This window comes from Bombina bombina, chromosome 1, assembly GCF_027579735.1.
Source record: "Bombina bombina isolate aBomBom1 chromosome 1, aBomBom1.pri, whole genome shotgun sequence".
Taxonomy (NCBI): Eukaryota; Metazoa; Chordata; class Amphibia; order Anura; family Bombinatoridae; genus Bombina; species Bombina bombina.
This window is the reverse complement of record NC_069499.1, coordinates 652,970,994-652,984,793: the sequence shown is the minus strand read 5'-3', so window position 1 is coordinate 652,984,793 and position 13,800 is coordinate 652,970,994. Positions and strand designations below refer to the sequence as shown.

Genomic DNA, 13,800 nt, shown 5'->3' with positions numbered 1-13,800 from the left:
TCTCCTGCTTGATTCTGGCAACCAGTCGTGGGAGGAGAGGAAACGGTGGAAATACATAGGCCAGATTGAAGGACCAAGGCACTGCTAGAGCATCTATCAGTACAGCTTGGGGATCCCGGGACCTGGACCCGTAACAAGGAAGTTTAGCATTCTGACGGGACGCCATCAGATCCAATTCTGGTGTGCCCCATAGCTGAGTCAGCTGGGCAAATACCTCCGGATGGAGCTCCCACTCCCCCGGATGAAAAGTCTGACGACTTAGGAAATCCGCCTCCCAGTTCTCTACCCCTGGGATATGGATTGCTGAGAGATGGCAAGAGTCATCCTCCGCCCATTGGATTATTTTGGTTACCTCCATCATCGCTAGAGAACTCCGTGTTCCTCCTTGATGATTGATATAAGCTACAGTTGTGATGTTGTCCGACTGAAATCTGATGAATTTGGCCGCAGCTAGCTTAGGCAACGCCTGGAGCGAATTGAATATCGCTCTCAGTTCTAGAATGTTTATCGGGAGTAGAGTTTCCTCCCGAGACCATAAGCCCTGTGCTTTCAGAGAGTTCCAGACTGCACCCCAGCCTAGCAGGCTGGCATCTGTCGTTACTATGAGCCACTCCGGCCTGTGGAAACACATTCCCTGAGACAGGTGGTCCTGAGACAACCACCAGAGAAGAGAATCTCTGGTCTCCTGGTCCAGATGCAGTTGAGGAGATAAATCTGCATTCCACTGTTTGAGCATGCATAGTTGCAGTAGTCTGAGGTGTAGGCGGGAAAAAGGAACTATGTCCATTGCCGCTACCATGAGTCCGATTACCTCCATACACTGAGCCACTGATGGCTGAGGAATGGAATGAAGAGCTCGGCAAGTGGTTAAGAGTTTTGATTTTCTGACCTCCGTCAGAAATATTTTCATTTCTACCGAGTATATCAGAGTCCCTAGGAAGGAAACTCTTGTGAGAGGGAAGAGAGAACTCTTTTTTATGTTCACCTTCCACCCGTGAGATCTCAGAAAAGCCAACACGATGTCCATGTAAGACTTGGCTAGCTATGCCCCGCGGTCTTAGAACCGCCAAAAGGGACCCTAGCACCTTTATGAAAATTCTGGGAGCTGTGGCCAACCCGAAGGGAAGGGCCACGAACTGGTAATGCCTGTCCAGAAAGGCGAATCTGAGGAATTGATGATGATCTCTGTGAATAGGGATGTGTAGACTATATGTAGTCATATATTGACCCTCCTGGATCAACGGTAGAATAGTCCGAATAGTCTCCATCTTGAATGATGGTACTCTGAGAAATTTGTTTAGAATTTTGAGATCCAAGATTGGTCTGAAAGTTCCCTCTTTTTTGGAAACCACAAACAGGTTTAAGTAAGACCCTAGCCCTTGTTCCGCTTTTGGAACTGGGCGGATTACTCCCATGGCATGTAGGTCTTCTACGCAGCGTAAGAACGCCTCTCTCTTTGTCTGGTTTGCAGACAATTGAGAAATGTGAAATCTCCCACTTGGGGGAGAGTCTTTGAAGTCCAGAAGATATCCCTGGGACACCATTTCTAAGGCCCAGGAATCGTGAACATCTCTTGCCCAAGCCTGAGCGAAGAGAGTCTGCCCCCTACTAGATCCGGTCCTGGATCGGGGGCTACCCCTTCATGCTGTCTTAGAGTCAGCTGCAGGCTTCTTGGCCTGTTTACCCTTGTTCCAAGCCTGGTTAGGTCTCCAGACTGATTTGGATTGGGCAAAATTCCCCTCTTGCTCTGCAGCAGGGGAAGCTGAAGCGGGACCACCCTTGAAGTTCCGAAAGGAACGAAAACTATTTTGTTTGGTCCTCATTTTATTTGTTCTATCCTGAGGGAGGGCATGGCCTTTCCCTCCAGTGATGTCTGAAATAATCTCTTTCAGTTCAGGCCCGAATAGGGTCTTTCCTTTGAAAGGGATGTTCAAAAGTTTAGATTTTGATGACACATCAGCAGACCAGGACTTAAGCCATAACGCCCTGCGTGCTAAAATGGCAAAACCTGAATTCTTTGCCGCTAATTTAGCCAGTTGGAAAGCGGCATCTGTAATTAAAGAATTAGCCAACTTAAGGGCCTTAATTCTGTCCATAATATCCTCTAATTGAGTCTCCATCTGAAGAGCATCTTCTAGAGCCTCAAACCAGAAAGCAGCTGCAGTAGTTACAGGAACAATGCACGCAATAGGTTGGAGAAGAAAACCTTGATGAATAAAAAACAATTTCAGGAGACCTTCTAATTTTTTATCCATAGGATCTTTGAGAGCACAACTGTCTTCGATAGGTATAGTTGTACGCTTAGCCAGAGTAGAAATAGCTCCCTCCACCTTAGGAACTGTCTGCCACAAGTCCCGCATGGTGCCAGATATGGGAAACATTTTCTTAAAAACAGGAGGGGGAGCGAACGGAATACCTGGTCTATCCCACTCCTTAGTAATAATATTCACAATCCTCTTAGGGACTGGAAAAACATCAGTGTAAACAGGAACCTCTAAGTATTTGTCCATTTTACACAATTTCTCTGGGATCACCATAGGGTCACAATCATCTAGAGTCGCTAATACCTCCCTGAGCAATAAGCGGAGGTGTTCAAGCTTAAAATAAAGGCTGTCATATCAGAATCTGTCTGAGGGAGCGTCTTTCCTGAATCAGAAATTTCTCCCTCAGATAACAAATCCCTTACCCCTACTTCAGAACATTGTGAGGGTATATCGGATACGGCTACTAAAGCGTCAAACGGCTCAGCATTTGTTCTTAACCAAGAGCTGTCACGCTTTCCTTGTAAACCAGGCAGTTTGGATAAAACCTCTGTGAGGGTTGTATTCATAACTGTGGCCATGTCTTGTAAAGTAAATTAAGTCGACGCACTAGAGGTACTAGGCGTCACTTGTGCGGGCGTTACTGGTTGTGACACTTGGGGAGAGCTAGATGTTAAACCCTCATTTCCTTCTGTCTGAGAATCATCTATTGCAATATTTTTAAGTGCTAAAATATGCTCTTTATAATTTATAGACATATCAGTGCAAGTGGGACACATTCTAAGAGGGGGTTCCACAATGGCTTCTAAACACATTGAACAAGGATTTTCCTTGGTGTCAGACATGTTAAACAGGCTAGTAATGTAACAAGCAAGCTTGGAAAACACTTTAATCAAAGCAAACAACAATTAGAAAAAAACGGTACTGTGCCTTTAAGAGAAAAAAAGCTGCACAAACTCTGCAAAACAGTGTAAAAAAGCAGTAAACTCAACGAAATATTTACAGTAGCATCATAAAGCCTTAGTAACTTTGCACAGCTATGCAAATAAACAATTAACCCCTTAATGTAAAAACCGGATTGACAAAACGTCAAAAACCGGAAAAAAACGTTCAGCCCCTTGCCACAGCTCTGCTGTGGCGCCTACCTGCCCTTTAGGAACGATTTGTGGGGGAAAAAACTTCTTTACAGCCCTCAAACACAGAAGAAACCTCTGGAGAAGCAGCTGGATGTCTCTGAGGAAAAGAAACTGCGCAACTGAGGCGCGAAAATAGGCCCCTCCCACCTCACTCGATGTTATGGGGCCTAAAAGAAACACAACACAGTGTTTCTTTAACTAGCCATGTGGATTAATAACCCTTAAACAAGCCACAATGAACCCTTAAAGTCCCTCAAAAAACGTTATGTTTGCATTTTTTATAAAAAACAAAAACGTTTTTTCCTATCAGTGTCACCAGTAACTAATGAGTCCTTTATGCAAGCTGGGATTCCTACTAAGTGTCTGAATACAGCTTACCCTTTCCTCATGGGGATATTGCTAGCCTTTTCTAGAATTAACACAGTCTGTCTAGAAAAAAAAATAGACTGAACATACCTCAATGGAGTTTAGCCTGCAAACCGTTCCCCCAACTGAAGTTTTCCTGTAAACTTCAGCCCTTGTAAGAACAGCAGTGGATCTTAGTTACAAAGTGCTAAGATCATCATCATCCTCCTTGCAGAAATTTTCATCCCTTTTCTGCCAGAGAGTAAATAGTACACACCGGTACCATTTAAAATAACAAACTTTTGCTTGAGAAAATAAAAACTAACATTTTTGTCACCACACTCACTTTACCCTTCCTAGTACTTAAAGTACGCAAAGAGAATGACTGGGGTGGGGCTAAGGGAGGAGCTATATAGACAGCTCTGCTGTGAGTGCTCTCTTTGCCACTTCCTGTAAGGAAGGAGAATATCCCCACAAGTATGGATGAATCCGTGGACTCGATACATCTTACAAGAGAAAAGTCATTTAAATTTGATCCAAAATCTTAAAAACCCAAAACTATATTTTTCTAATGTGTTTCGCCTCAATGTCAGACTAGCCATATTTATAGACAAAGCACCATGCTGCCCTTGAGTCTATCTAGATATGCTTTCATCAAAGAATACCAAAAAATAAAAGTACATTTAACAGTAAATTGAAAATTTAATTTTGACTTTCATATCCCTTTCATGTATTTAAAACATATTCACACTCACCTAATATGTTAATTTATTGCAAGTGTGTGGAGAAAACAATTTTGTAAATACAAGGTTCTACTATCTACTATGTGTTTAACATCTGCACAAGGTTACCAACAACAATAATAATAAAACACATTCTAAATAATAAACTGAAACAAGTGAATTACTACTGATTTTTATATGTAACTTTATTTTATTTTTAAGAAACATAAAACAGCATTGCCCATCTTGCAAATAAAACTTAAAGTGAAGGTAAACTTTGATGAATGAAAGCCCGTTTTTTAAAAATACTATTAAAAACAGGGGCACTTTCATTCAGCAATGTTTAGAAAGCAGCCGTTTTGATTGAAAACTTACATTTTTAATAATTATTTTTTGGAATTAGCTAACTGAATGACAGAACTGAGAGAATACTTCCAAATGACAGCTGAAGGGTGAGTGCCAACCTTTGAGCTTGAAACAGAGGGGCAGAAAGTGGGGAAAAAAGAATTATGTTTAAAAGGACCACAAGGCTTCCAAGTTACCTCCCCAGTTAGGAATTATTCAAAACTACTTATGATCATGGACAGACATGGGAGTCATAAATTAAGTTTATATCAGAAAGCTCTCAATATGGATGTGAGCTAACCACGACTGATGTTACTGGCAATTACTATAATACTGGTGGGATATGACTGATCTGCTGGATGGCAATTACTGGAATTCAGGTGAAATGGCATTGTTCGCGGTAAAATTAGTAGAATGAAAAATAATTAATATTTAATTTAAAACAAAAAGAAGATGGAGGGGAGGAAGACAAAAAGTGATGTAAGTCCATCTGAAGGAATTAGGAAAACTACTACAAGGGGAAGAAAATAAAATAAGAGATTTTTTTAAAAAATTTTTTTAAGATTTTCTTTTTTTATATACTTTAATTCCACTATTTCAAGCCAAGACTATACCAACCTCTGCTGGCTTCAGAATGGAAGCATCTTTCTCTGAGCAGCACGCTGGGCGGGAGGAGCTAAAAATACAACCTAGCTACGCAAATGTGTAATTTAACTCCTCCTCCGTCGGTTTTCACTGATGTCCAGCCAGACACTGTAGGGAGTTGCGGTGCAACGGGGGTGACACCATCAGAGGAGATTAATTCCTGCTTGATGGTGTCATGGACCGCTGATTTAAAGAATAAAACAACAATAATGATATGGCCATCATCAAATTAGAATGCATGTTTATTCTAACCAATCTGCAAATTACAAATATTTAGAAGCCTGCCTTGAAGGGACACTAAACCATTTGAGATTATTACTTTTCAGCTCATTTATAACTGTCTAAGTGGCCCACTGTGGAGGTTTACATAAAAAGACCTAGTATAACTTAGTGCCCAAAAATCTAAAAACTTACCAGCATGGGGAGAAATCATATAAAAACAATACAATATACAACGGGCCCATTACTATATAGAAACTACACCTTTACAATGATTTATTTTTTGTAACTTTAGCTTGGGGGTTGTAGTTTTTAAACAGACTGCCCTCTGGGAAGGCTTATCACCTAGTTGAAACAATGAAATAAGTAATGACTGTGGACTGCAATATTTTTAGTATATTTATAATAATTTTAATATAAATTGAAGTTTTTTTGTTTTGTTTTTTGCATAGTTTTGCAAAAGACCCACAAACAAAATATTTTACAAGAATTTCACAAACAGCTGTAACCAAATCCTCCAATTTATGCGTTTAGCATATGCAGCTTTCTGCCTAGGAGTGCGTTCAGCTTGTTTCTTTTGCTGGGTGTTTTTGTTAATCATATTCTGTACCATCCAGTGAGAAACCACAAACCCTGTGAAGTTGTGCAGGCCCAAATCTGCATGAAGTGTTAATACTGCATCCACTGCTGACAGAGCCCTTCCATGATAACTGTAATACTTATTAGGAAGCAGACTGTCCTCCAATATTTATTTACTTGTTGTTTTTTTTTTATTTTTTTATTTTTTGGTAGGAACTTACTCTTGAAACAATGCTAGGAGGTTAATTGTTCAGAAAAGCTCTGCGTGTAGGCAGCTTTGGACTTAGGAATGCTATAAGCCTTTTGTGTTATAATTTTATTTTTTAAATCTCTGTATGAGTATATCTTGTATTTTACTCTATAGATCTTACACATGTCCATTATTAGTTTTGTCTTATTCAGGTAATTTGCTCTACTTAAATGCACTTCTATAATACTGACACAATTATTGGCTTAGTTTGAACAATACAATTATGTATATAAAACACAAAACTGGATTCCCCTTATTGTTTGATAAAGTGTATTAAAACAAAACAACAACTTTGTTATATACTTTAAATTTTTTAAATCTGAAATTGTGGGATTTCCATTTCACATGAAAACTGGAAATGCATACATCAGAAGCCTAACTGTGGTCGGCAGTAGCTCACTTATATTTGTTCATAAATGGTCTCAGCAGAGGAGATCAGAGGTTTTTAAGGGGACAGTAAATCCAAAAGAAATGATGCAATGCATTGACAGCATTAAAAAAACAACAACAACAAAAAAACAAACAATGCAACTTTTGCTAATAAAATGATAGCTTATATGCTTTACTAACATGCACGTTTAATCTTCCTCAATGAAGTGTTTAATTCCTGATATATACTATGCATATATACAGATTAGATTTGTGTCCCTTTAACTGTAACACATCTTAACTAATGGAGCTTTCTTTAAAGGGACAGTCTACACCAGAATTGTTATTGTTTTAAAAGATAGATAATCCCTTTATTACCCATTCCCCAGTTTTGCATAACCAGCACTTTTATATTAATATCATTTTTACCTCTGTGATTACCTTGTATCTAAGCATCTTCTGACAGCCCTCTGATCACATGGCTATCTATTATCTATGGACTTGCATTTTAGTCAATTAGTGCCATGTTATGCTAACTCTTAAATAACTCAACTGGCGTGAGCACAATGTTATCTATATCGCCCACATGAACAAGCAGTCTCCTGTTGAGAAAAGCAAATAAAAAAGCATACGATCTGTAGTGGTTTAGAAACAGGCAGAAATTTAGAGGTTTACATGTTACAAAGTATATTATTTTAGTATATTAATAATGTTGATTATGCAAAGCTGGGCAATGTGTAGTAAAGGCATTGTCTATTTGTTTTTTTAAACAACAACAATAATTTTGGTGTTGACTGTCCCTTTAATCACTTTGACAACATCTTGTGAGGCACTAGTTATTTTCAAAAGTAATAATAATAATAATAATAAGTACAACAGTCAACAACTACCAATTAAAACAAGAATGTAAAAATAAACTTCTATATCTGGCATAAAGGGTTCTACAAATCTGTTTGAATATAGGATACAGCAAGTAAACATAATGTAAAACATAAATAAATGTGTACAATTTCATAGCAACATACATGAAAAGTATAAAATAGAAAGAAATGAACTTACAATACAATTTTGTGGAGATCGGTGTAACTGAATATTGTTTATGAAGTGCTGTCCCTTCTCTTCTAAAAGAAATTTGCATCTGTCGAATAAAAAGCAAAACAAAATACTGTGATACATAACACTTATCACACAGCAGTTTGTATTTTTATGCCATTTTTTTGGGTTTCATGTAGCTTTAAATTCTATGCCCCTTAAAGGCCCAGCTGTACACAGACATAGACAGCTTTAAAATAAAAAAAATTTAATTCAATATCATTGCAAAATACTTGTGACAACTTTTTAATGCAAAAATAGGTTTAAGATGTTTAAATAGTGACTTCAAATGCATACAAGATCTATCTAATTTCCCTTTACAACTAGAAATCCTTTAATTTTTAAGTATTTTGAAATAAAAAAAAAATCAAATTAGCTTTGAGAAAAATGGCAACATCATGTTATGTCAAAACTTGACAGCAATATCACAACGGCAAAATAATGAAACTAGCATCAATGTGTAGTATGAAGTCAGTGAATATTTTCAGAGAAGACAGAGGTATGATGGGGTTCTTCATAGTATGGATGAGACTTTCAAAACTGTACTTATGTATCAAACTGATTTTTTTTTTTAAGGGACATAATAGTGCATTATAAAAACAAAATTTATGCTTATCTGATAAATTATTTTCTTTTGGAATGATGATGTTGCACAGCCCTCCATAACATAACATATGGGATATATTTCCCGCCACCCATAAACTTTAAAATCCCTCCCATCACTCTCTCAGTTTAACGTAAAGCTAAGTAGAGAATAGGAAACATTTAGGTAGGAAAGACAAAGCAGGGTCTGTAAAGGTGTCATTAAAACTGTCGCCTAAACACCCTCTACCCATTTGATCCATATAATTGTTTTGTTGTACTCCACCTTTGTTTATAGCACTGCGGAATCTGTTGGCGCTCTACAAATAACAGATAATAATAAAAACCCTGAAATGGGCAAAGCCTGTGGACCATCATCATTCCAAAAGAAGAAAAAGAAAATCAGGTAAGCATACATTTTATTTTGTAAAATGATGGTCCACAGTCCTCCATAACATATGAAATTAATACCCAAGACGATGGTCTATGTTATGTAAAGAGTGGGACAAATTTTCATGCAGTTCTTTTATAGCCAACACTCAGAAAAAAAAAGTATGCAGTTAAGACATGTTGCAGCTTTGCAAATCTGCTCCAAAGAAGCATAAATCTTTCAAAAACTCACAATGTTGCAATTGCTCTTGAACAAAGAGCTGTAAAACTCTTAGAAAGGTGACCTTCCCACCGTCAAAGTCTTGAATCCCTTTTTATGCGCTAAAGGGTCAGTAAATTCAGACGTTGTAAAAGCTAACACTAACCTCCTCTATATCCTTACATTAGAACCGCATTGTTCATTTTGAAAAAAAAAAAAAATTCTAACATGTTTATGAACTAATAGTTATTGCAGCCTAACCGTTACTTGACATCAGTTCTCCAACCTCTCCACGGCATCTCAAATGTGGGCGGTATAGACTGACTCTGTACTTCCCACATGCAAATGATGTGATGCCCATTTTTCCTCCCACTGAAGCTCGCTCACACTTGGAAGCATCGAAAGCTTGCCGTGAACGTATGATTTTGGGCATGCGTATAAGTAGAAATAGAGGAAACCAGAATCAGATGATGTCATCGTGCGTGCATTCGCATAGCAGGTACATAGCGCAACAGATATCCCCACTATAGGTCGATTGTTAATTCTTCAATTATATGGGGGAAAAAAGCGGCGGTCATAGAGGGGGACAGTGAATACACAATGGGTAAAAGTTTGACGAAATGTTTTACATTTTGATGAATGAAACTTATGTTAAATACATGTTGCACATGTAATTTTGACGGTTCAATTTCAGAGTATACTGTCCCTTTAAGATGCAAACGCTACCATTGTAGTTATCTACTTTCCCATATAATAGTCAATATCAATGAAAAGCAATGTTTCAAGAGTAAAACCTTGTAATATAGAGATAATTAAGTTCAGATTCCAGGGTGGAGAACCAGGTTCCATCAGTAGCCTAATTCTTATCAACTCCTGAACAAAAGTCTGAACCTCAGGAAGTTTAGCCAACTTCCTATGAAAAAAGAGATAAGGCAGAAAATAGTGGACAAACCCTTGTCAAGGGTATCCTGGAAAAACTGAAGGATTCTAGGAATTAAAAAGGATACCAAGAAAACCCTCTGGAAGAACACCATTAAAAGTATGTCTTCCAATCTTGTGTTAAATCTCATATGTTACAGGCTTTCTGGCCTGCATCAAAGATTCAATGACCAAATCAAATAAATCTCTATGTTCCAACACTAGGTATTCAAACTGCATGCCATTAAAATAGAGATTTGAGATCTTGATAGAAAAGAGAACCTTGAGAAAACAGGTTGTGTCTCAGAGAGAAAAAAGCCATGGAAAGCAAAAGGACATCTGCCCTATGTCCACATACCAAGTCCTGCGGCGCCAAGTTGGAGCAACTAATATTACGGACGTTGATTCCTGTTTGATCCAAGAATTGCCGCTTGGAATAAAAACAAACAAAGGAAACAGGTATTCTAGATGAAAGTCCCATGGACATACCAAGTTGACTAATATGTTAGCCTTAGGATTTTTTGATCTTGCACAATAGCTTGGAAGTGTGAGATTTAAGTGAGAGGCCATTAGAACTATGTCCTGTAAGCCCACTGGATCAATAGGCAATCAAAAATTTCCTATGGAGAAACCACTCTGTGAAATGGACCTATCGACTGCTCGAATGATCCACCTCCCAGTTATTCACATATGGTATTGTGAATTGCCAATAGGGATTGATTATGCCTCTCTGCCCAATACAGAGTAATAGACACTTCTTGCATGGCAAGTGGAATGAGGTTAACCCAAGTGATAATTTATGTAGGCCACCACCAAGATGCTGTCCGACTGGAAACTGATAAACTTTTCCTCCTTCAATAGAGGCCAGGGCTGAATAGCGCAAAGATTGCACGAAGTTCCAGAATGTTGATTGGTAACCTTGCCTCAAGGTGATACCAAACTTCTTGCAATCTTCGAGAAACCCCGACCTCCACCCAGCCTTAGAGTTTGTTGGTGCAATAGACCAAGACTGACGAAGGAAGGATGTCCCAAGGGACAAACTTCAGACTTTGTGTTCCTAGGAATAAGATTGACTAATAGAGGAATTCAAAGCAATCTGTGTGCCAAATGTAAATAATTATTTGACCACTGAGGTAGCATAGCCATTATAGGGGTCTCAAAGAGGGGGCTTAAGAAACTGTGAATGAAACAGCTTTTATAAGTCCCACCACCTCCATGCATTGAGCTACCAATGGATGGAGCTCAGTGTAGTTAGAAACACACCCTCTGAATCTCAATAATGCGAAGTTCCGACAGGAAAACAGGTACATAAGGATTGAGTCTATTATGACTCCTGTAAATGCTCATAGCAGGATATAAGGAGATATAGGTATATTGAAACTCCAACTATTGTCTTGAAAGACAGAGGTTTGAGAGTATGAGCAACAGCTGTTGACAGTAAATAAGCTTGCACTAGATATCAGCCAGATAAGGAGCAACTGGAATGTCCCGATTCTGATCACTAGTAAGATTGTATCCCACAGAGTTGAACACTGGCAGAGTTTTGCAGAAATACAAACCCCAGGAACTGAAAATAATCCATATGTATAGGGATGTGCAAATAAGAATCCTTGAGGTCTATAATAGTCACAAAGTGACCCTTTGATTAAGGGAAATGTCTTGACCCTGAGGTTACACAGGTACTAGGATTAAATATGTCCCTATCCTCTAAAAACTTTTGTAAATATTGCCGCTCTTAAAGATCATAGACAACATTTAGATAGGACCACTGGTCAATCAGGGGGACCCTGCTTCATAGAGAACAAAACACTCAATCTCTTGAAGGACAAAGAGAATCAGTCCGGATATCTGAAATGTAGAAACTTATACATAATCTTATACAAACTTTAAAATAAAAAATAAAAATCTGTACATTACATAAGCATCAGATGTAGTTAGTGGCCTTCCTGACTAAAGGAGCAGAACATATAGACTAATGGGTACACAGATACTTGTAAATCTATGACCAGAGTAAGCAGAGACTGTGTATACTCACAAAGGCCTAGATTTAGAGTTCGGCGGTAGCCGTCAAAACCAGCGTTAGAGGCTCCTAACGCTGGTTTTGGCCGCCCGCTGGTATTTGGAGTCAGTGATTAAAGGGTCTAACGCTCACTTTACAGCCGCGTTTCTGCAGTGAGCGTTAGAGCTCTAACGACAAGATTCCAGCCGCCTGAAAAAAGCAGGAGTTAAGAGCTTTCTGGCTAACGCCGGTTTATAAAGCTCTTAACTACTGTGCCCTAAAGTACACTAACACCCATAAACTACCTATGTACCCCTAAACCGAGGTCCCCCCACATCGCCGCCACTCGATTAAAATTTTTAACCCCTAATCTGCCGACCGCCACCTACGTTATACTTATGTACCCCTAATCTGCTGCCCCTAACCCCGCCGACCCCTATATTATATTTATTAACCCCTAACTTGCCCCCCACAACGTCGCCGCAAGCTACTTAAAATAATTAACCCCTAATCTTCCGACCGCAAATCGCCGCCACCTACGTTATCCCTATGTACCCCTAATCTTCTGCCCCTAACATCGCCGACTGGCTGTTCCGATCAGCCAATAGAATGCGAGCTCAATCTGATTGGCTGATTGGATCAGCCAATCGGATTGAACTTGATTCTGATTGGCTGATTCCATCAGCCAATCAGAATATTCCTACCTTAATTCCGATTGGCTGATAGAATCCTATCAGCCAATCGGAATTCGAGGGACGCCATCTTGGATGACGTCCCTTAAAGGAACCGTCATTCGTCGTCTAGTCGTCGGAAGAAGAGGATGGATCCGCGCTGGAGGTCTTCAAGATGGAGCCGGTCGTCATCGGATGGAAGAACATAGAAGATGCCGCTTGGAGAAGATGTTTGCCGGTCCGGATGTCCTCTTCTTGCCGGATAGGAGGAAGACTTTGGAGCACCGGATTATGGATCGCCAACCCCCGCTTGGGTTGGATGAAGATCTTGGAGCCAGGACGGATCGGTGATACCTGGATGGTGAAGACAAGGTAGGAAGATCTTCAGGGGATTAGTGTTAGGTTTATTTAAGGGGGTTTGGGTTAGATTAGGGGTATGTGGGTGGTGGGTTGTAATGTTGGGGGGGGGGGTATTGTATGTTTTTTTTTACAGGCAAAAGAGCTGAAATTCTTGGGGCATGCCCCGCAAAGGGCCCTGTTCAGGGCTGGTAAGGTAAAAGAGCTTGTAATTTTTGTATTTTAGAATAGGGTAGGGAATTTTTTATTTTGGGGGTCTTTGTTATTTTATTAGGGGGCTTAGAGTAGGTGTAATTAGTTTAAAATTGTTGTAATATTTTTCTTATGTTTGTAAATATTTTTTTATTTTCTGTAACTTAGTTCTTTTTTATTTTTTGTACTTTAGATAGTTTATTTAATTGTATTTATTTGTAGCAATTGTGTTTAATTAATTTATTGATAGTGTAGTGTTAGGTTAATTGTAGGTAATTGTAGGTAGTTTATTTAATTATTTTATTGATAGGGTAGTGTTAGGTTTAATTATATCTTAGGTTAGGATTTATTTTACAGGTAAATTTGTAATTATTTTAACTAGGTAACTATTAAATAGTTCTTAACTATTTAATAGCTATTGTACCTGGTTAAAATAAATACAAAGTTACCTGTAAAATAAATATTAATCCTAAAATAGCTATAATATAAATGTAATTTATATTGTAGCTATATTAGGATTTATTTTACA

At 38.7% G+C, this 13,800-nt stretch overlaps 1 protein-coding gene across 3 annotated transcripts in view; it reads right to left on the bottom strand.

Moving 5' to 3' along the window:
- XIAP (X-linked inhibitor of apoptosis) overlaps nt 1-13,800 on the bottom strand; it is a 186,158-nt gene that overhangs the window by 53,960 nt on the left and 118,398 nt on the right. For all 3 annotated transcript variants that reach the window (XM_053699118.1, XM_053699119.1, XM_053699117.1), the window contains exon 4: nt 7,931-8,009. In XM_053699118.1, coding sequence (XP_053555093.1) covers nt 7,931-8,009 — 79 coding nt within the window. The remainder of the gene's footprint in view (nt 1-7,930; nt 8,010-13,800) is intronic.